Source organism: Rutidosis leptorrhynchoides, chromosome 1 (genome assembly GCF_046630445.1).
Source record: "Rutidosis leptorrhynchoides isolate AG116_Rl617_1_P2 chromosome 1, CSIRO_AGI_Rlap_v1, whole genome shotgun sequence".
Classification (NCBI taxonomy): Eukaryota; Viridiplantae; Streptophyta; class Magnoliopsida; order Asterales; family Asteraceae; genus Rutidosis; species Rutidosis leptorrhynchoides.
In genome coordinates this window covers 657,569,760-657,594,786 of record NC_092333.1, presented here as the reverse complement: position 1 = coordinate 657,594,786, position 25,027 = coordinate 657,569,760, and the positions used below count along the sequence as shown (strand labels likewise).

The 25,027-nt window shown below is 32.9% G+C and overlaps 2 protein-coding genes across 2 annotated transcripts; one reads left to right on the top strand and one right to left on the bottom strand.

Moving 5' to 3' along the window:
- The first annotated feature begins 279 nt into the window (after nt 1–279).
- LOC139850177 (uncharacterized) lies at nt 280–3,908 on the top strand. Its single transcript, XM_071839768.1, has 7 exons — nt 280–534; nt 592–873; nt 1,723–1,935; nt 2,032–2,086; nt 2,198–2,401; nt 2,924–3,602; nt 3,890–3,908. The coding sequence occupies exons 1-7, from the start codon at nt 280–282 to the stop codon at nt 3,906–3,908; spliced, it is 1,707 nt and encodes a 568-aa protein (XP_071695869.1).
- Nucleotides 3,909–7,354: 3,446 nt separating this feature from the next.
- Nucleotides 7,355–12,082, bottom strand: LOC139885835 (fimbrin-1-like). Its single transcript, XM_071869588.1, has 14 exons — nt 11,759–12,082; nt 11,485–11,655; nt 11,165–11,403; nt 10,910–11,081; nt 10,783–10,821; nt 10,551–10,619; nt 10,323–10,439; nt 9,623–9,834; nt 9,123–9,278; nt 8,831–9,030; nt 8,584–8,744; nt 8,393–8,489; nt 8,173–8,264; nt 7,355–7,970 (listed from the first exon to the last, which is right to left on the bottom strand). Exons 1-14 carry the CDS (start codon nt 11,846–11,848, stop codon nt 7,725–7,727), a joined length of 2,061 nt encoding a protein of 686 aa, XP_071725689.1. The 5' UTR covers nt 11,849–12,082; the 3' UTR covers nt 7,355–7,724.
- Nucleotides 12,083–25,027: the final 12,945 nt, after the last annotated feature.

The following is a 25,027-nucleotide window of genomic DNA, read 5'->3' as shown; positions in this document are numbered from 1 at the left end:
TAGTCGGGTCGTGTATGTCCGTTTGGACAATTAATCAATGTATTAAATGTTTTAAGGTTTATTAAACCTTCTATTGTATTAAAGATGTTTATGGAAACACAATTGGGACCTAAAGTGTTATTTAAAGCGTATTAAAAGGAAAAAAATTTATGGGCCGGTCTTATTACGGGTTGGGTCGTTACAAGGGGGCACGTGCTGTGTCGGCTGGGGGATCATCTGCTTCCTCTGTGGGGGCAGAAGCGCAAGAATCCCCCACCACCTGAAGTAAGAGCCTTTCAGATGTCAGTAGACGCTGCCACTGCTACTGACGATGCAATCACCGGTATGTTCTTAGTAAATTCTGTGCCGGCTCGTGTATTATTTGACTGTGGAGCAAATAGCTCGTTTGTGTCAACTACATTTTGTGCTAAGTTAAATGTGCCTGTTAGGGTAATTAATGAACCCTTAAGTGTCGAAGTGGGTGACGGTAGAACTGTTCCAGTCACAAAGTTTGTGTCTGGAATTACTATTGACATAGAGGGTAGTCTTTTCCCTGTGACTTGCCTAGTGATGCCTATACCAAGCTTTGATATAGTGTTAGGCATGAATTAGCTTAGTGAACATAAGGCTGATATTAAGTGCGATAGGAAAGTTATCTATTTCCCGGTGACCGGTGGAAAACGGGTAGTGGCTCGTGGTGATCGTGGCGGATTTTGTTGTCCATTATTGTCGATGATGAAAGCTCAGAAATCTTTGGCCAAGGGGTGTGATTCTTTCTTAGCTTATGTGATTGATGTAAAGAAGGAAAAGAAAGTAGTGTCCGATATTCCTGTGGTGTCTGAATATCCAGAAGTGTTCCCAGATGAATTGTCAGGCTTACCGCCAATCAGGGAAGTTGAATATAAGATCGAGTTAGTGCCAGGGGCTACGCCGGTTGCTAAAGCTCCGTATAGATTAGCTCCTTCAGAAATTCGTGAAATGATGTCCCAAATTCAAGAACTGTTGGACCGCAGGTTCATTCGTTCGAGTTCTTCGCCGTGGGGTACACCAGTGTTATTCGTGAAAAAGAAAGATGGTACGCTCCGAATGTGTATAGATTATCGTGAACTAAATAAAAAAACAGTGAAGAATAAGTATCCGCTTCCTAGAATATGTGACTTATTTGATCAGCTTCAAGGAGCTTCGTTCTTTTCGAAAATAGATCTACGTTCGGGATATCACCAGGTTCGTGTTGCTGAATCTGACATTCCTAAGACTGCATTTCGTACTCGTTATGGTCATTATGAGTTCTTAGTGATGCCATTTGGGTTAACCAACGCTCCAGCAATTTTCATGGATCTCATGAATAGGGTGTGTAAACCGTTTTTGGATAAGTTTGTTATCGTGTTCATTGATGACATCTTAGTGTATTCCAAAACCGAATCCGAGCATGCTGAGCATTTAAGACAAGTGTTGGAACTTTTGAAACGTGAACAATTGTATGCAAAGTTTTCAAAGTGGGAGTTCTAGTTACGTGAAGTTCAATTTTTGGGTCATATTATCTGTGCAGAAGATATAAAAGTGGATCCGTCTAAAATTGAAGCTGTGATGAATTGGAATTCACCAAAGAATCCGACAGAAATCAAGAGTTTTCTAGGATTGGCCGGTTACTACCGACGATTTATTAAAGATTTTTAAAAGATTGCAAGTTCTTTGACAAAGTTAACTAGAAAGGATGTATCTTTTAAGTGGGGTAATGAACAGGAAACTGCGTTTCAGACTTTAAAAAGTTTGTTGTGTCAAGCGCCAGTGTTAGCCTTACCCGAGGGATCCGAAGACTTCGTTGTGTATTGCGACGCGTCTTTATCCGGTTTGGGCTGTGTACTAATGCAAAGAGATCGTGTAATTGCGTATGCGTCTCGACAGTTAAAAGCAAGTGAAAAGAATTATCTAGCTCATGATTTAGAAATGGCTGCAGTAGTGTTTGCGTTAAAGTTGTGGAGGCATTATCTTTATGGTACGCATTGTGTTATCTGCACCGATCATAAAATTTTACAGTATATCTTTTCGCAGAAAGAGATGAACATGCGCCAGAGACGGTGGCAAGAACTAATTAAGGATTACGACTGTGAGATCAGATATCATCCTGGCAAGGCAAACGTCGTGGCTGATGCGTTAAGTCGTAAGAAATCCGCTGACAGTGTAAGGTTTATGCGAATTGAGATTGTGTCTGATTTAGTGGATCGACTAAAGATAGCTCAACTCGAAGCATTACAAGATGAACATTTGAAATCTGAGTTAATGGTGAAAGGAAGAGTAGAATTGATGAATGATTCTCGAGGATTAAAGACTTATCGCGAACGAGTTTGGGTGCCGTTACTTGGTGGATTGAGGGATTTGATCTTAAATGAAGCACATAAATCGAGATTATCCGTGCATTCCGGTATTACAAAAATGTACCATGATCTGAAAGTGTTATATTGGTGGCCAACCATGAAAGCAGATATCGCGCAATACGTGGAAAAGTGTCATATTTGCGCCCAAGTGAAAGCAGAACACCAGAAACCATATGGGTCTTTGTGTCAATTAGAGATTCCAGAGTGGAAATGGGAACATATCACCATGGATTTCGTGACAAAACTACCCAGAACCCAGAAAGGAAATGACATGATTTGGGTAATAGTGGACCGTTTAACCAAAAGTGCGCATTTTCTAGCTACTAGTGAAACAGCTTCGTTAACGAAATTAGCTCAGTTGTACCTGAATGAAACAGTATCGCGACATGGGATACCGTTGTCGATTATGTCAGATAGAGATTCCCGATTTGTGTCTAGTTTCTGGAATAGTCTACAAGAAAATTTGGGTACTCGTGTCAACCTTAGTACAGCTTATCATCCTCAGACTGACGGTCAAAGTGAACGAACTATTCAGACTTTAGAGGATATGTTAAGGGCTTGTGTTTTAGAGTATGGTGGATCGTGGGATTATCATCTGCCATTGATCGAATTTGCTTACAACAACTCCTATTATTCAAGCATTGGTATGCCGCCGTATGAAATGTCATATGTTAGAAAGTGTCGAACTCCATCGTGTTGGTTGGAAGCAGGTGAGAAACAGTTTGCAAGTCCAGAAATTGTGCAGCAGACTGCAGAAAAAGTGGCTATCGCCCGTGAAAAGCTTAAGGCTGCTAGAGATCGACAAAAGATGTATGCAGATCCTCGCCGACGACCAGTGACGTTTACCGTGGGTGAACGTGTGTATTTAAAAGTGTCACCGTGGAAGGGTGTAATTCGATTCGGCAAAAGAGGAAAACTAGCTCCGAGATACATTGGTCCTTTTAGAATTCGTCAAATTCTGAACGATCAAACCGTAGTGTTAGATCTCCCTCCAGAGTTAGCAGGTATTCATGACACGTTTAACATCTGCTATATTCGTAAGTGTAAAGTGGACGATGAAAGTCAGATTCTTCCTCTACAAGATCTGAAGGTAGATTCAAGTAAGAAATTGGTGGAAGAACCAGTGAGAATCGTCAACAGAAAAGTGACTAAGTTGCGCAAGAAAGAAATTTCAATGGTGCTCGTGGAATGGAAGCATAGTTTAGGCACCAATCTGACATGGGAGACCGAGGAGTTGATGACCTCTAGGTACCCTCAGTTGTTTAACCTTGACCAGATTCCGAGGACGGAATCTCCTTTAAGGGGGGTAGATTTGTAACGACCTCACTTTGGGCCTAGTAGGTAATGACCTATTTACCCTTCTGTGTTATTAAAGTGATTTTAATAATTATGTGCTTTATAATTATTGTGTATGGGATTATGTGTGCTTTGTGACAAGGGTCACAGAACATATTCCCTTTTGTGAATTGGACTTAGAATGAATAAGTTATTAAAGATTTTGGGTTTCAGATAACTGATAAATACCCGTGTGTTAGACGGGAGAGCTTACCTTAGTGTGAAGAAACCCAATATAGATATATATACACTGTACGTTCATAACTTGACATTTTTAACAAGAAAAAAACCCTAAACACCCTTTTGCTCTCAAAATCCATAAAATTAACAAGTTCAAATTGAAGATTGTGATTTCATTCATCAAAATCTCTGTGATTTCAGCATCAAAACAAGGTAAGCTTCTTTGATTTTGAGGAATTAAAATGGGTTCTAAGTGGGTTTGAAAAAAAAGTAAGCTTTTGATGATCAATTCTTGCTTGAATGTGTTTGTTATGCTTGATTGATGTTAGGAATAGTTTATATATGTGTTATATAGTGTTCTTGGGTCTTTGGATTGATCAAAACTTGCATAAATCGAGTTTTGGGTGCAAAAAACGCGAAAACAGCGTGCTGGAACTGATTTTCAGCACCCACACTTTTGACAGCTCAACATTACGTGTGACCACACTTTTGAGGGTCAACCACACGTGTGAGGACTCACTCGTACGAGTGATACCTCAGTCACACGTGTGAGCAGCAGGTCAGAATTGTGGAATCTTGTTTCGGTCATAACTTTCAAACCGTAACTCCGTTTTCGACGAATAAACTATCGTTGGAATCGTCTTGAGGTCTAGTATCTAATGATAATGTTTTATAACACTAAATCAAACTTTATGTTGGATGGAAAAAGCTAAAGTTGCTGTTATGCTGCTGTTCTTGCTCAAACGTGCGAGTGAGGCACTCACCCGTACGGGTGAGGTGTTCAACCGTGCGTGTGAGCTACTAAATCATACGAGTGGACTTTAAAGTCACTCGTGGGTGTAGTCTGTCAGTCGTACGAGTGAGGATGCTCATCCGTACGAGTGAGCTGGTCAGTCGCACGAGTGATACCTCAGCCGTGCGAGTGACAGTGTTTGTATGTTTGGGTCAAGTGCAATTCCGACCCATTTACTATATTGCTATGATATTAATACTAATGAGTAATGTGATTGAAAAGTATACTAACTAGTGAACTGATATTCTCAGGTGATAAGCGGAAAGGTGAAGGCTCAGTGATATAAGACAACTGAGTACTTGTGCTTCCAGGTGAGTGGGATTATCTTTATGGATGTGATTATACAGTGACAAGTATAGTGAACCATGCCATGCTTAATTAGACTGTGTAATGAGTCTGTGACCAGTGCAGTGACTATATGTGATTATGTGCGCACCCATGAACGTCGAGGTGTTTTGTGCGACGTAAGAGGTCGATTGTGTTTACCTCATTTGGGGTAATAGAATTGGGTCCAAGCGTTACTGATTAGTGGTATAGTATGAATGACGAGTGCGTCACGTCTGGAAGACTATACCAGTGATTAAGTAGTGTGGGCTATCGGTATATTCCAGCTTGATAAGCCACGGGTTGCCGGTCCTCTTGTTTATGGCTTTAAGTGATTAGTGACCAGTGCCTATAAGCTGTGTTTGATGCTTGTAGTGATGTACACCTAGATATTGCCATTCACTTAGCGTTATGTTAATTCCCCCACAGTGTTTTGCCTTGCAGGTAAATATTAGCAGCTTTTGGTGGGTTTGGCAAGGCAGTGAAGATGTTTGACACACTATAACTCTGATGTTTTGTGATAAACAATATGGTCAAATGGTTTGTATTAATAACGTAACACCTGTGATTTCGTGTAATCATATTATTACGTATTAATATATGATGTGTATATTTTAAAGTCTTCCGCTGTGAATGTCTAAAAAAAAAAAAAAAATTTAGGCAAAAGTACGGTGTTACAGTAGTGGTAGTGACTTGCTTTCTCATATGGAAAGTCAAGGGTTCGAGTCTTATTCGCTCTATTATTTTCTTTGTTGTTATCCGCACATTTTTCGTGGGCCCCGAAGGTTTTGAAGGTCTTGCGTTCGAGCCTCACCTGAGGTGATTTTACCACATGCGATACGATGTTGATTTTAGTTTTTTTCTATTTCCTCCTGGACAGCACTTGAGGGCGGGTTATGCAACTGCATAGAGATGAATGGGTGAGTGGTTATGATGAAATTGTAGTGTATTTAGATTAATTGATTAGTTTTAATTTAGATGTTATATAATAGTGATGGATGTTAATTTAAATGTTATGAGAGGATTTTTATAGAAGAAATGGTGAAGACTAGTTTTTAGGAAGAAATTCTTTATTGCTATTGAATTGTGTTTGTGTTTTTGTGTACATCAACTTTGCAATACATGGTAGCTATTTATAGCTATCTTAAGACGGCTAATGATCAAGCTAGAATCTTCTAGCTAATCTAGTGATTTCTATTTACACTAGCTACTCTAGTAATTTCTAGTGATTAGTAGCTAAATATCTATTAGCTAAATATCTACTAGTTAAATATCTATTAAGTCTAGATTATTCTAGAAATGCATTACTAATTTTAACAGGTTAATTCCTCTGGGTGAACCCGTACTGCTGCTAAAAAAAAAAAAAAAAAACCCTTCAAGCTTCAACCGACCGTTATAACCACCAGAATATTATTTTAGGTAAGTATTGATTTAGGTAATCGAGTTTGTATTTTAATTTGGTTTTTTCAAGTCCAAAAATATCTCATAAAGAAAAAAGGTTATACGGAAAGAAAAACCTGGAAGTGATAGATGGGTGTGGGGCGATAGAGAGTGGCTTTTTGGGTATGAAAATGATATGTTTTCAAATGCGTTTTCGGCTTGAAAAACTAGTTGGAACTTATATATATTAAATGAAATATAATGACAAAAAATAAATGATGTATAATGATTTAAGGGTAATTTTCATAAGCTCCTAGCTTATTTTCATTTAAGGAATAATGATTTAAGAAAAAATAAATAATGTAATTTCATTTTTCATAAGCTAATTCAAGTAGCTTATTTTTTTAGAGTTTATGAAAAAAGTAGCTTATTTTTTTAGAGTTTATTATTTTCATAAGCTCTTAAATTTATATCAACCAAACAAAGCTAGAAGCTGGAGTTATGAAAAATGTAAGTTTAAGCTCCCATAAGCTTGTGTGTTAAACAGACCCAATCTTTTTCTTTTTATTCTTTTTTTTTTTTTTTTTACATTCTCACATTAACTAAAATTGTACATAAACAATTTGAAACCACTAGAATCAATAATCGAAATTGAACCACATTAAAACACAACCAACCAAAAGACTACTCGACTCAAAGATGAGAGGAATCAAACTTTAACAAAATGAAATAATCCAAGTAATACAACCTTACTACGATTTTATAAACAAATGATTAGTATTTTGCATTTTGTTTATTACTTATGTTATAAATTTTGTTAACAATGCGCATTTTACACGAATTTCGATTAAAATCCATATAGAATAAACGAAACGGTAAGAATAAGATGGAGTTATAAAGTTACTTGTGTCTCATGTACACCTTGTGAAAATGAATGAAGGCGAGAAAGAGAGCGTCTGAAATGAAGTACAAATTATATACTCCAGTAACATAGTAACATTTATATTTATATTTATTTATATATATTTCAAATCAAAAGAACATATAATAATAAATGTAAAACAATGGAATCAGAATTCATTCTACATCAAAAATTTAGAACATAAATCCCTTTACTGATCCTTCCACAATTCCACTGCATGGAAGAACGTATAAAATAATAACCCGTATATATTTTCAATTTCTCATCAAACAAAACAATTTCCTTCTTCTCCTTTATATATTCTTCTTAATCCATTGTTCTAACTAGTAACAGTAATAGTAATAAATATATATTTATTTTCTTAATTTGTGTATACCCCCTTCCACCTTCGTTATCTTTTTACTTACAAATAAAAAGTTGCATACCAGTACCATTATCAAAGTGTACCATTGTTTTCGTGTGTTGAAGAACCTGTAGCATCAGAAGCTGCATCATCATCAATGGACAAACTAGAAATTTCGGCACCCATGAAACCCTCTTCATCTCCGTTAACAGAAGGTGCCGGTGAAGCTTCCGGCGTTGCAGCAATAGATGACGGAGATGATTCAGAATCATCAGTAGATTGTAAAAGGCTCCAGTACATAATGCTGGCTGTTAGCATAAGTATCATCTTCTGGTTCACCTGTTATTAATAACATAATAATACATCATACTTTGCCTATTGGTTCGTATGTTTATCATACAAAATAAACCAGAAACTAATAATTCATGTAAAACATGTGTTATGGTAAAAATAAAACAAATGCAACTTATGATAAGGTTTGTTTGCAATAATTAACTCCATACAAATTATTTACACATTATTATCAACAGTTTCAGTTTACCTGCATGATGTCTTCGGGCAACAAGAAAATTGAGCACCCAAGCTTTCGTGCAACACTGATTATGTAAGTTGCATTCAACTTCTTCTCTTCCTCTGTTAACACCATTATTATATTATATTATTATATTATATTGTAAAATTATATTATACCATGAAATAAATAATTTACATAGCAACAAAAATATGGCATTAAAAGATTTGTTGGTACAGAAGATATATACCAGTTTCACCCTTGGTTGCCAGGTTCCAGTTGACCACCCTAGGCTCCACTGCACTAAGAAGTTCAAGAAAGAATATACCATTTGAAAGGCTCTTGTCCTGTACAAAAAAATATTTAATCAGTAATTGTGTATATAATAATAATAATAATTTATTTAAAAGAATAATGATTAACGTTGTTTTAACATCAAACCTTAAAACTCTGCATTTCCGAAATTCTGCCAGTGTTCTTAACTTTCTTATTTGCCCATTTTAAAATATCGGCATCAGTTATCTCCTTCCCAAGAGAAGAACGGGATCTCAAGTTCTTTAAAAGTTGAAGCATATTAAACCTCATCAACTGCCACAAAAAGGCTGCAACATATGTACAGAATTTATTACTTGCAACTAACAATAAAATGTACGACCAATTGCTTCTGTGTTTAATACATGTGATTTACCAAGTATGAGTTTCTTATTGCCTTGTACCACGTCATTACCAGCTACATTAACAAGCGAAAACTTCAACTGCTTCCCAATTTTAATAACTTGATTGCAATTCTCAACTTTCCTAAATGGCATCTTAATTGGAGGTTTAGTTGCATGTTTCCAATTAACTGATCCTGGAGAAATTTTATCAAGAACTTCAAGAAGTGTCCATCTGCATCAAGTTAAGAACAGAATGAGGCTCAATTTAAACAATATATTAAGTGGATCATTAAAAGTGACTGTCTTTATGTGCAAGCAACGTACCCAGTTCTGAGATCCTCGAACAAATTGTTGACATATGAAGAAACTCCAAGACTGTTAATCCAAAGTCTGAAACATCTTTCGTCTCTAGACATTTGTTCATCATCGGTCATCATCTCAGCAAAAGATATCTTCTTGTTATCAGTAGACAAACCATTTCTGCACCATAGCCATACATGAAAATGTCAGAAAAGTAGAAAACACGGTAATGGTGAATCTAGGGTATGTTTGGTAAAGACCTTGTATGAAAAAGCTCTTATCTAATAGAAAAAAAAAAACTTTGTTTGGTTAAAAGAGTTTAAAGCTTATAGACGGAGGGAAAAAGCTAGAAGCTTTTAGAACTAGCATTTGAGAAAAAGCTCCTAACTTTTTGTTACTTTACTCTTTTTTTAACATCCAGATACTCTACCAAACACCTAAATACATCTAAAAAACTACCAGCTACTAGCTAACAGCTACCTCTTACCTAGTCTAGTTATAATAAGAAGGATAAAATGTCTAACCTTTGATGGAATATTTGTGCAACAAATGCAAGATTTAAATTGGTGGAGCCTTCCGTAATATCCTTAGGAGCCAGGTATCTTTTGCAATCCATTTTTTCTGCATGATCGAGTACCAAATTTGCCCTTTCGGTTGGATCCTTGGTATCCAACGTAGTCGGGCTGCAATGTTCTGGTGCAAGAACATTAAGCAGGTAAGCATACGCTTCCCCATCCTACATGTTAATCATGACACTGTTAGCTGCTGCTTACTAAATAGTAAATGAAACCCACATCTGAATTTTATAGAACTTAAAAGACACTTTTTAAAAAATATATATAAATAACGTAATGGTTTAGACCTTAGAGACAATAGAAAGAGCAAATTTAGTATCTATATAAACATGTGCGGGATTGAGTATTGCTGTTGTTCTTGTATAAAAATAAATATATAAAATTAAAAAAGTAATTGGGTTCAAGTAAAAAATAAATGATGGACCTCTTAGATCATATAGACTTATATTATAGGTTTGTTATATTTATCAATCGAAATTATTATGGGCCGCTTAATTTTGACTAAATCTAGTATCTATACAATTGGGAGGTTTGAAGTCCTTGTACTCAATTAATTTTTAGAATACCAACTTATCATCAAATCCTGTTGTGCTAAAGTTGTGTCGTAAATCGTAATATAACAATTATTTTGTTGCAGCACTAATAGTACCTTAAGATCAGACGAAAAATTTGTAACTGGTTTCTTGTACCCTGCTTTCTTAAGGTGAAAATTCATCCATTTCAACAGGAGTTTCTCGGGTGCTAATCCCATAAGCTCCTCAACATCCTGCACATGATTTATAGCAGCATTAAATTTAAATTCTTTTTTATACAAATAAAAAACAGAATAAGAATAGTCCTCGGCGAACTAAAAATATGATATTAAAAAAATTAGTACATTGTTGTCCTCCACCAATTCCACAAGTTGAGGAGTCTTCCTAAGGTTGAGATCAGCCAAAAGTTGGATCTGGAGGTTTCAAAATCACAAACAACATGAGTTCAAGAATAACATTAAAATAATACATAATAAATAAATAAAAAAAGAACAACAAATCAATAGTAATAACTTAAAATTAGCAAACAACCATAATTTCACATCTATATATAAATAAATTAGATTAAAATTTCACCTTTATAATCTGAGAAATTAGGCCAAGAACCAAATGAGGCTGCAAAATTAACAAGATAAATCAAATGTCAAAACTACAAGCATCAAATTATCAACGTTACTTCACGAAAGTCATAGTACTTATTTACCCTTCCTTCAACCAAATCCTGGTTGCCGATATTTACAACTGTACATCCTATAGCCTTGGCAGAGTTAAGGCAAAGAGTATGATTCTCATTTCGTTCCCACGGATTAAGTACTCGTTTCGTGTTAATAGCACGTTCATCTATCGTATTGGGCACCGCAACGTTGATAAGTTTACTACATTATAACACAAAATAAAACATATCATATAAAAAGGCTAGTGATTTGATGACAAACTGAATAAACTATCGAATGCGTACCACAGAAGAACGCCATCTCTAGCAAGTTCAAACAAAGCATTTGTAGATGGATCAATGGGAAGAAATTGGCTCATAAACGGATCGTCTCTAAGGTAGCTATTAATATGAGCAACATAAGATTGTTTCTCTGATTCATCAATGGTGTGAAGTAGGGTTGTGGTAGTTGCTTTAAGAAACGAAGACGAATTATTCGAATTCCCCAATTTTGCAGCAGCTTGAGAATGTAAATTCAAATAAGCCTGCCATGAATTCAGATTCATAATTAAACCTTCAAGTGCCTAAAAAAAAAAAAGAAGTACTAAATATAAAATTAAATTTACCCTGAGGAAGGCTTCAAAATCAATTCCATTGGTGAAATCCAAACCAGATTGAGATAATAAATCCCCAATTTCATTCTCCTTAAATATATCATTAAAAGGCTTGATTTTTGCTAGCAAAATAGGCAAATCGGTAGCAGTAATTTCACCATTTTCAGTCTTTGAAGATATAAACTACACATTAACATAATAGATCATCATCATAATCATCTGGATCAAATACAGATTAAAAAATGGGGTGAGGTTAAAATTGACAAAAATAGAAAAAAGTAAAGACCTTGGATTTGAGAGTACGGAGTTGAACTTGTGTAAACTGACTTTGAAGCCAATGATCAGATACAACAACACCCTCCTCGAATTTAGACATCAAGTAACAATTTCAATTTTTTACCACCACCCAACTTTTTTTTATTTCAATTTATTCAACTTATTCTTTCAATTAATTAATCAAGAAAACCTAGAAAATGTGTCCGAATCTCAAATCAAGAGGAATGGGATTGAAGAAACTAATGAATCGAAGGTTGAGAAGGAAAATTTTAGTTACCAAGAGAAGAGAAAGACTAGGTTTGACTGTTGGATTAATTGAATTCCAAGATTTAATTTTTATTTTTGTTTTAGGCGAAGGTGATTTTAGCTGTGAAGAGAGAAAAGATTACACGAAGAAGAAGAAGAAGAAGAAGAAGAAGAAGAAGAAGAGGTGGTGGTAAGGATTAAGGAATGAGCGGCGACTGCCCTCGGACCATGTTATCCCGTGAATGTGCGAAATAGCCGACCATTTCCGATGTATTTATATTTATATACTTATTTATATTTTAATTTTATTTATTTTACATACTGTAATTATTTATTTTTATTTTTTACTAGTTACGCAGGCATTGCTTGTGATTTGCACATACTATGCGTTTAGTCCCTAAAGTATTTTTCTTGCGTGGACAGTCTGCATAGTTTTTATATTTTACGCTTAAAATCCCTGACCCTGATGATCTTTAAAAAGTTCCGTTAAATATCAATCACGTCAAGGTAAAATGTCCTTTTATGTAAACACTTTCATTTTTCATTTAATCTTCCACATATCTTTCTTTATGAGCAATACATATCATGTCTTGTGAGTTTCTTGCTAAGATTCCCAATCATCTTAATCATCCTTTTCTCTTATGCTCCACCAACCTTCAACAACATATCGACTTCCTACACCACAGTATCCACCGCTGTCGGAAAATCGCAATATATCAGTGATGGATTCCTTGGATACCTGGATTTGGGTTCTAATTTTGTGATTAGTAAAAGGTGAGTTCTTGCTTGAACAATCACGGGCTAGAAAAGGCGTAATATCAATAACTACTCCGGCGACAATATTTTCGGTGGAAGTGATGGAATTGAAGTAGGGAGATGCAAAGGGTAATATTTTTAAAAGTGAAATTAAGATTGAATGATTGATTGATCATCAAAATTGAAATCAAGATTTGAAATTGAAACCAGCGATATAACAAATAAATGTCCATTATGTTGTTTTGTATTTAATATTCTATTTCTAACTAATATTTCTATTAGTAAAATTATCTAACTATACAATTCATGATTTTGTTGATACAAACTAACGTTATTATACAATTTTGTATTTGTGTATAAAAAATGTGTTACAATCTGGGTTTGTGTTCCGTAAATGAGGGCGAAAGAATCTGAGTCAGTGTTGAAGTAAAGGTGGGTTTAGGCATGAATATTCTGGGTTTTTCGTAAAAATTTGATGTTTATATTTGTATTTGAGTTCAAGCATGATGTAGATTAAATTTGATCGTGTATGAAAATTATAAATATTTAGTAGTTTTGTTTATTTGGATTGGGCTTTGGAAATCATAAACTCGAAATTTTTGGATGTCTACAATTGTTAAATACAATGGGGAGAAGAAGATAGGTAAATTAACGAAAATACCCTCATGTGCTTAGCACATGGAAATACTGGACGGAAATTTATAACGATCGTTTGGGTCAGGAAAATGTACGCGCAAAATGTGCAAACCATGAGGACTGTCTAATGCAAGAAAATAGCTTATGGACTGAGCACGTAATCTATGCAAACTGCAGGGACTGTTCGCATAATTATGTCTTTTTTACATCATACGGAGTACTATTTATATCAGTTGTAAAATAATTATTCACTAGAAAAAATTATTACCTATCGTTTATTACTTACAGTCATTTATTTTTTAAATAAATTTTGTCAAATACACCTCCAATATGATAGTAAAACAAATATTTTTCAAAATATTTTGAGTTGCCATTTTACTTTTATATGTTCATATTTAATATTTATATTTTCATCTTATCTTATAAATGGAGTATGATTTTATATGCATAAATAGGCTATATAATAAATGATTGATAATACACATCTTTTTTTTTTTTTTTGGCGAAAAAAGGATTATATATATTAAAAAACACGATAACTCCATCAAAGCGATGAATGCTACCGGAAATTAGTACAGAATACAAAAACAACTAGAAAAATACAGAATAAACAATGGAAGAATATAACTTGCATATACTAAACATAAAACTATTGACAAAGTAAAAACGGGTTATGCTCCTAAACGAATGCTTGCACTCCATGACCGAGTTTGAGATTGGATGCCCAAAGAAAAACCTTCACCTTGATGTTTCGAACCACGATAGAACGACAAGTGAATTTACTATTGAAAATAATGCCATTCCTACCCAAACCACTTTGGGCCACACAGGAGGAACCACGTTACTCGATTGGACCAAAATGCGATCAACATCTGCTATTGACAACAACTCATTATGTCCTTCTACCCATAAACATGGTCATGCTCCATGTCTTTTAAAAGAAACGAGACAGTAGTGAAGACAATATATGCATTTGTATAAGATTGAGAGGAGACAGTGGCAATGAAAGGTGGCAATCCCACCCCAATTGGGGAGAACCGAAGGAATAAGGAAATCTAAACTGTTTAACACATTGAGATTTTTGCTCACAAATGAAGAATAAGAGGATGAGCAGAAAGAGACTTTCAATGGAGAAAACATATGACCTCTCAAATAACACGATATGGCTAACTTCTTTAACCATAGATTCTTGAAGAGCTAAAAAATGAATTGAGAGCGATTAACCAAAGACTCACCATACGACCTCTTGACTTGTTACCTAGGTCTCGTATATTCCACGAGGCGAGCCTCATATTTTTGAAGTTTTTTTTGGCGTATCGTCTTTAGGCATATTATCCATGAAAATACCGAAGTTAAGTAATTCTTCTCTGTATGAAATTTTCTTTGCGCCAAACTGATTAACACCATCTACCTTGCTGTTTCTTTAGATGTAATTGATTCACAAAAATTTATGCATATTAAATTTTCAAATCATAATTCTTAAGGTATGTTATTTTATGTGATGGGTAGAAATGTATTCATACCGAGTAAATAGTTTTCTTCATTATATATTTTTTGTTACTGTAATTCTTATGGAGTAATTTTACAGCATTTAAGTTAATTTCTATTAGGTCAGAGAGAAAAATCTATTGATGTTGATCTACGAATAATCTGGTAGGATGAATTCGAGGTGAACTATTTTGAACCACATGGTTACTCGTGGTTCTTGGCCTCTGGTCGGTTCACAACTTTGTTTCTACACTTTAATAAAAATAATTTTGACACAAAAACTTTATAAATTTTCCATTAAGATCCTTTAGTCCTTTACTCCATATGATTATATTACAAAAGTTATTTGTTATGCAAAGCTCTAAAGCCTCTAATGTTGTGATCTATGGAGATTGCCCCTACTAATTTTCAAGTCTCTAACAATCAAGCCAATGATTGATTTTTTACAAAAACTAAATTAGAACAATCGGTCAATTATTATATGATTTAAATTTAATCAACCAAGATAAAAAAGAAACTATTGCATACATTTCCCGTTTGTGTACCTTTTTTGTAAGGAAAATTTACATAAATTAACTGGAAAAATGTTGAATTGTCTGTCATTATGTTTTGTTTCGGGTTAAAGCTGCGGATATGTCTTTAGAGTACTTCATAAAATTATGAAATGAGAATTTTAATTAATTATAGATTCTTTGGTAGATTTGACGCTATCAGAATGATTTTTTTTTTCACGAATAGAATTAAGATGAACTACATTTTTGATAACATTCGATTATCCTTTTTTCTTGGTTAAAAGTAGAAGCAAATTAGCTCCTACTTAGAACGTTTGACTTTTCTTTCTCTTTAAGCGGTTCTTTATTTTTTTTTTATCTAACTTCTTGCTAGTCGATATTATAATATTTGTTGTTCATAAAATATAACTCAAGATCAGTGGTGAGTTTAGGTGTTGGTTTGTGAGGTCCTGCGACACCACTAGTTTACAATTTTTTCACAAAAAGTAATTTTAATTTGTATATGACATCATTAAATATAATATATATTTTTAGAATATATAATTTGATAGTTTGGACTACCAAAGTATTTGATATTAGCCCACTTATAATTTTATAATATGAGCCATTGAATATTAAATATTAAATATAAAATTAAACAAAACCCTAGTCCAATTTCCAAAGGATCTCCTTCCATCCTTAGAATACTGCGACAACACAATCCCTCCGTCCTTATAATGACATAAGTCGTCGTAAAGGTTCACATGTTAGTTCATTACACCACTACAAAGTGGATGTATTTGATTCGGTCATTGATATGCAACTTCAAGAGTTCAACAATCATTTCAATGTGTTATGGTTTCTTTGAACCTAGTTGTTAAAGCGTTTCAAGAAGAAGATCTTATCATAATGGCTGATTTCTATCCTATCAAGCTTCCAAAAATGAGCTTGGATTTCTTAGAGGACAACGAATTACTTTAATGATGTACGTGGTGATGAAAGGTTCGGTCATTAGAAAGGAAATGGGTACATTGCAAATATGATGGTTGAAACAAACAAGAGTACAATATATTCGAATGTATATTTTCTTTGAAAATGTCGTTGATTTTGCCTCGTTGCAACATCTACAATAGTGCTTGCTTTTCAACAATGAAGTTAATAAAGAAATATATGCGAACAAATTGGGAGATCAACTTATGAATGATTGTCTACTTTCATATATAGTGAAAGATGTGTTAGATGGTATTAGCAATGATGCAATTGTGGATGAATTTTATTGTATGAGCATAGATAAAATAGAAGCTTACATTTAGTTCTTTGTGTATTGAATATATGATTTTTTTTCTTCGTATTAATGATATGTTGTTGATTGATGGTGATTGTAATGACAATATTAAAAAGGGTAAATGACCCGAAAAAGTAACTAATAATATCAAATTTGACTATAAAGGTCATATGATTTTTGCTGAAGCCCGAAAAGGAATACTTGTTTCAATTGTTGCCCGGAAAGAATTATTGTTAAAAAAACTGTGCAATTGAGGTAATATCGACAAATTCATTGACGACCGTTTAGTCGAATTTCGTTAAATGCTCACATGTGCTTTGACATATGAGCAAAAAACTTATACGATTAGTCCTTTGACCATATAAAAATTATAAATTAAAAATAAATAAATATAAAAAATAAAGGAAAGTAAAATTAATAATAAAATAATAAAAGTTTAAAAATAAAAATTTAAAGTTAAAAAAAAATTTACTTTTTATTTTCATTTTCCTCGAAAAATTTTAAAATTGAAAAAAAGTTAAATAATTAAGAATAAAAATAAAAAAATAAAAAACTTAAGTTTAAAAAATGTAATAAAATTATAAAATAAAAATAAAAACATTTTTTTAACTTATTTAAATTTTTAAATTTTTTTTTTTTATAAAGTTCAAGGACCAACCGTGTAATCTTTTTCCTCACATGCTAAGCACATGTGAGCACTTAACAAAATTTGTGATGCCCCGGAAATTTCTGACCAAATTTAAACTTAATCTTTGTATGATTAACATTTCCGACACGATAAGCAAAGTCTGTAAAACTGAATCTCAAAATTTTTGAACTACTTTCATATATTCAAATACCTTTCGGTTGTTCTTGACGATTCACGAACAATTATATGTATATATATATATATATATATATATATATACTATAACTTGAAAACGTAACAATGTATTAATTGTTTGATACCGTACATTAAACTTATTGGTTTAAATATTTATTTAAATATATATGATAAGTTGGAATATTAATTGTATGAATAACTTGCGACGTATATTTAAAACGTGTTTATGAATGTTGAAAATATATATTAACTTGGTCATAAAACTATTTGTTATTATATATATATTAACAAATAGCGAGACAATGATTTATAGAAGTAAATGACCAAAACACTCGAAAGTTTAAGATACACTTTGAATGATATAGTTTATTGATAATTTAAGATTATATTTTAACAAAGGTACGAGTCACAAAACGTAAATTGCGAGTTTTCTAAGCGTACGAAAATGCGTTCGAGAAACCGGAACCGGGATATAAGTCGAGTGACAACGTACGAGTCATCGGAACGAAAATTACAAGTCAACTATGCACATGAATTTAATATAATATATAATTAATTATTTAAATTATATATATTATATATATTATATTTAAATATGTCGACAAACAAAACAACAAATGATTGTGAGCTGGATCAGAGGGTCATGCGATCGCATGAGAAATAGGCATAAAATCCATGCGATCGCATGGGGGTCAGAAATCAGAATTCTTCTATAAATTGGACAGTTTATCGACACTCACACACATATATCTCTCCATCTATGCTCTCTATTATTATTATTATTATTATTATTATTATTATTATTATTATTATTATTATTATTATTATTATTATTATTATTATTATTATTATAAATCTTATTATTATTATTAGTAGTGTTAGTATTATTATTAGTATTATTATACATAAAATACTACGACGAGGTCATGAGCAAGTTATTTTCAAAGCAAGCTTTTCGAGCGGGATAGAGCTAAGGAAATTATGGGTTATAGCTATGGAGGTTATGGGTATTACTTGGGGGTTATGATCATGAGTCAAATGTCAACCTAGCATTTATCATTTCCTACAATATTGAATCACAATATTGATACGTGAGCACTCATATCTTATCTTTTATATATTAATAGTGTATACATGTCTAGTACTCGAGTATATATGTTTATGCATGCTAGTATGCTAAATTTCTTCGTTAAACAGTTTATGATGAATCACGAATTAAATACATATATTACTAATAAAAGGTATATGATATGCATGTTTTTGGAAAGCTGGCGAAAAATCAATAACTTTTCATTTAGATATCGTATGATTTCGATGAACGAATTAAAAGATATGATCAACTGAATTATGATTGACGCTAATTGAAATTGCTTTTGAATCTGCAGTTAATATTTAAACAACTTGTTTATAAGATTGATAAATTGAATTTTTAAATATTACCAGCGGAGTAAATGAATTCTTATATAAGGCACGTCTCGTTTTGTTGAACAATTGTCAAAATTGATTATTTTATCATATTTTAAAGCCTTATAAAAACTATAGTTTAATTTTATAAAAATTAGAAAACTATGTGAAATGTTAAAATGTTTCGATTGCCATGATCATTCAACTATTGTATTGAGTCAGATTGACTTTTTGAAATGACTTTTGATAACTTTTGTATGTCGATCTCGAGCATTAGGATTGTGATACACTATGACCTGACCTAGCTTGATAGACAATTATTGACCAACATATGTTCTCTAGGTTGAGATCTACGGTTATTTGGTATTCCAAGTTTCGGTCACATTTCGGTGAACGACTTTTTGTGCTGCTAAGGTGAGTTTCATTTGCTCCCTTTTTAATTGCTTTTGCAAAATATATTTTTGGGCTGAGAATACATGCACTTTAATTTAAACGTAATGGATACAAGTACATACTAAATTCTACACCGAGTTTGAACCGAAAATTCCTTAGCTTTGGTAACTAGTAACTGTCGGTTATAAGAACTTGTGGGCGCGAGTAGTTATATATGGATCCATAGGGCTTGATATCCACGTCCGAGCTAGAGCGCTAGCCTTTTAACGGACGTATACTATTTGAGAAGCGTACACGTTGGTTTGCGTGTATTATTAAGATGATTATACAAAGGGTATAAATTATATATACGTTAAGTTTAGTTACCAGGGTGCTCAATTTCGTAGAATATTTTGATAAACATTTCTGGATGAAACAACTGAAATCTTGTGATCCACCTTTATGTACAGATTATGCAAAACATTAAAAATATGAACTCACCAACCTTTGTGTTGACACTTGTTAGCATGTTTATTCTCAGGTTTCTAGAAGTCTTCCGCTGTTTGCTTATATGTTAGACAAGCTATGTGCATGGAGTCTTACATGACATATTTTTCAAGGAAACGTTGCATTTACCAAATCATCACCATGTTTCTTATTTTGACTGCATTGTCAACGGAAGTACTATTGTAAACTATTATATTACGGTGATTGTCTATATGTAGAAATCATCAGATGTCGAAAACCTTTGATTTAAATATTCATTTACGGTGTGCATTTTCAAAAGAATGCAATATTTACAAAACGTATCATATAGAGGTCAAATACCTCGCAATGAAATCGATGAATGACGTGTTCGTCCATATGGATTTGGAGCGATCGTCACAAAATTCAACTAACGGTCGTCAATGAATTTGACCATATTACCTCAATTGCCCCGGTTTCATAACAATAATTCTTTTCGGACAAAAATTGAAACACGTGATTCTCTTCGGACATCAGCAAAAATCATATTACCTTTATTGTCAAATTTGGTATTATAGGTTACCTTTTCGGGTCATTTGACCTACTAAAAAATATGAATAACCTTATATTTTGCGAGTATCATTCAATTTTATGTTAGTGTTTTGGTTGTGACCCGACCCTGACCGATTTCACGTGACACATTTAACATGTCGTGTAAGTAAATTATCGAATCGAATAATTTTTTTAGAACTCCATTGAATTAATCATGAATAATGAATTTTATACTATAATCGCCACTCCCCTAGATTCTGAAGTAAAAAAAAAAAAGTAATATTTTATTTAAGGATCCAAACCCTTACAACTAGAGAAAATTTGATTAAAGGGAACGTAATTTATTAAAATTAACACACTTTGAAATGAACTTGCACAATTAAGAGGGTTATCATTTTTGTAAAAGGCAGGGTAATGTGCTAGAAAAAATAAAGGAATAATATTATAATACGGAGTAACATCCTTAGATCACTAGGAGTCGTGACACTAGGCTCAGTGTTAAATCACAGTGTTAAGCTTAACACTGAGATTTAACAATGAGGCCAAAACGGGGGAAATCGTTCAGTGTTAAATCAATTATAATTTTATTTTATTTATTGAGTATTTAGCTTAATTATATATTAAAAATATAAAAACACAACGTTACACAGGCAACGGTGGGAGGCGACGCCGTCATTTAACGCTGGTTTAACGTCGGCACGGAGTCGGGATGTCCACCGTCTCCGGCGTTAAATTTTCGAAACGGTGTAAAATTTGAACGACTCCCAGTGCTCTTATATGGACATGTACTTTCAAATATCTATCCTTTAAACACTCTTCCACTTCTAGCGAGTCTTTGGATTGGGTTTTATAATTTTATCTTAAAATTTTGATGCATATTCTTTCTTTCTTTTTTAATACAAAAAGAAAATCATAACTGCATAATTTCATTTCACGATCTCTTTTTTTTTTAACAACAGTATGGGTTTATCTAGGGAAGACTTAACTACCCACGTGTTCATCTCTCACAGTTGCATAATTCGCCCCAACTGCTGTCAAGGAGGAAATCCGGCCCAATCCGAGGGCATGGGCGGTATAAACCCCCTGCCCCACTGTCCCCGCAACGCGATATGCATAAGGCACCCTTGGCGAAATTCAAGGGTAAAAGGACAACCTTGTGTGTAATGTTGCACCCCACGAGAGTCGAACTCCCGACCTCTCATTAAGAGAGGCAGATCACTACTACATGAACTACAGTACAAAGTTATTTCACGATCTCTTTAACTAACACTTTGATACACATTTGGGATTTTTTTTTTTTTTTTTTTTTTTTTTTGAAGAGCTCTCCATTTAGGAAATTAACCCTTGCAATTATTGAACAGTAATTACAAAGGCAAGTACTTGGGAAAAGGATACAAGTCGTAACGTTTGTATCTCTTAGTTGACGACGTTATTTTTGTCAAAAAAAAGAAAAAAGAAAGAAAGATGATAAGTCATAATTTATAGCGTAAGCCATATTAGTGAGATACTAGGGCATTGTCTGTACATGACATGTCTAACTAAACCTTAGAATTTGTTTATTTTTCACTTAATAATTTTGTTTATGTACAAATTTTAATTACATAAGTAAAATTGTTGTTTATTTCACTTAAAATTGTTATTTTCACTTAAAATTGTTGTTTATTTGTCACATAATAAGAAATTTGTTGATTTTTAGGAGACATAGAATGTCAAATGAAAAACACTAATTATCTTTTGTAATTCAACAATTATTTTAAAACATATATACAGAGACAGAATTTGAACCCGACTACTACAGAGGGGGTGAAACTAATGATAGGAGATAAATACTAAAAATATCTTATTTTTTAGTATTCTCTTTAGTGTAAATTTTTTTTCCATTAAATTCAGGTGATGCTGATGCACCTTTTGGTAACACTATATTCCGCTACCACGGATGAAGTTAAAATTTCAATATTAGACACCGTTTTTCTAGAATATTTAATTTTAATAGCTCTACAAAGTTGAAATTATTAACTTATTTTATTTGCATTTATTTGCATTTATTTATTTATTTAATTTATGTATTTAGGATTAGATTTAGATAGGTAGATGTGTATGGATATTGGGTGATGATATGTACACAACTCATTTTTGTTATGTACACAATCATTATGCTTCACAGTGTTGCACAATATAGCACTGTAAAATATCATGGTTGTGTATATAATAAAAATGGGTTGTGTACATATTACTTCTCATGGATATCGGATGGTATAAGGCCTCATGACCTGTCTTTACACAATATTAACAACATAAAAAAAATATGCTTTTACTTAATTATGGTGGCCCTTTTTTTTTTCTCCTGCATGTTCGGTTTTTCATAGCAAAGCGAGGGTTCACCTTTTAGTAGTTACGAAATAAAATATGCGTTTAAGACCAAATAAGCCGTGGCGAAACTAGGATTTTTTCACCGGAGGCAAAAAAAAAATTTAAACCGTAGCAATTTTTTTGGACAAAAATTGAAGATTTTGGGACAAAATTTGAAGATTTTGGGGCAAAATTTGAAAATTTTGAGGCAAAAGTTGGAGAATTTGGGGCAAAATTTGAAGGTTTTGGGGCAAAATATGTAGGTTTGGGGGCAAAAAAAAAATCCACCGGGACAAAGTCAAAAAACCCAAAATTTTTACACCGAAATAAAAATTCACTGGGGGCGGCCGACCCCTGCCCCTTAACACTTTCGCCACTGCAAACAAGTACTGCTCCAATTTAATTGAGATTTAATTTTAATACAAATAAATAAATTAAATAATACGAGTAATTGCGATTTGTTGGTGAAAACACAATCCATCCACCGGCCACGATATCTCATCATGTGCTTGCACGACACATTTACTCGCCAATCTTTTTAGAGGTCCGGGACCCATTCATATTTTAACAACCAAATAACTCTTAATATTTCTTACTTCTCTCATACCATATTTTAAAAAATATCTTTATTCTTCTTATGAATTAAGAGTCAAGTTCTTAAATTTCACTATTTTAAAATTCGTGTTCCGAATGGTTAGATTCATGGCGGGAGTTGGTTGAAAACGTATTAACCTTGAAGTGAAAGTTGATGTTGATCCCATTATCACTGGCGGATTTAGAGTGTAAGAGGGGGGCGCCCGCCCCCGGTGGATTTCGAAATTTTAGTGTAAAATTTTTAGATTTTTCGACTTTGCCCCCGGTGGGTTTATTTTTTTGCCCCAAAACCTATATATTTTGCCACAAAACGTTCAAATTTTGTCCAAAATTCTCCAAATTTTGCCTCAAAACCTTCAAATTTTACCCACAAATCTTCAAATTTTGCCAAAAAACTTCAATTTTTTGCCCCAAAACCTCCATATTTTACTCAAAAAAATTGCTATGGTTTTAAAAAAAATTTCGCCCCCGGTGAAAAAATTCCTAGATCCGCCACTGCCCATTATGCAAGTGGTCAAGTAGATTTTTGTGCATATGTTTTGTTTGTCACTATGGAAATCTACACATTCGGGTCATATGTACTAACCATGAAACTATATATAAACAAAAGTTTACTAAAAGTGGTTAAATGAGTTAACAAATAATGCCAAAATACATTATAAGACTTACATCTTGTAGTACAATTCATAATATTAAAACATATATTACATTTACAATTTACCATTAAATTTTTGAAGGTCTCTCTTTATGACTTCATATGTGACAATAAGTAGATACATAATAATTGGAGTACATAAAAAAACTTCTAAATATAAACATGAACAGTTACGCACATCACAATATAAAACTCGTGAATAGAATAAAATTGAAGGTTCATAACATTGAATAACAATTGATATAAAATTAACAATTATTTATTAATTGTTATAATAAAGATATGTAACACCACCAAGAGTAGTAAACCTTATAAACTTTTCAATAACTGTTATCTTTTTATTTATTTTAATTTAACTTTAGCTATAAACATTCATTCATAATAAGAAAATTTTATATGTCATAAATTATATTATTAGTTTCAATCTTTTCATTTTCCTTATCATAATTTTGTCATAAATTTAAAATTTAGCTATGACATAAATAATAACAATAGTTTCAAACTTTTTATCTTCTCGCTCGCAACGAGTTAAATTTTTTCGACACCATCGTTAAACTCGAAATAATTTTAGGAACACAATGTCACTAACTATACGCAAAATGGAATCTTTTAAAAAACGCTAAATATTTGAGGTACTTTTCATACACTTTGATTTTGCGTTAAATTTTTAAAAGTCGACAATTCCATAGCGAAACGCGGAGATGCACATAGCACATATATTGTTAATTTAAAATAACATTTAAATCTTTCACGGATTATACCTTTTAGTTCGACTCGAGTTGCGCTTCTACGACATCATCGTTAGCCATGAAATAATTTTACAAACTAAACGCACTAAAATACATTGAAAACCGAACCCCCGGCGCGAAGCGAGGGTTCGTAAACTAGTTATAACTAAAATGTAACAATAATAAAAATAGTAATTATTATTATTGATCATAATCGTAATCATATTCATAATTATAATTATGAATTATAGTCATCATAATATATATATATATATATATATATATATATATATATATATATAAAGAATATATATATGTGTATCGAGTATGTATATATGTTGCATGTACGTAAATAGAGTACGAGAGTGATCGAAGGGTTGTTATACGTGTTCTAAAGTGCATGTACGTTGCACGAATGAAGAGTTTGAAGCGTGT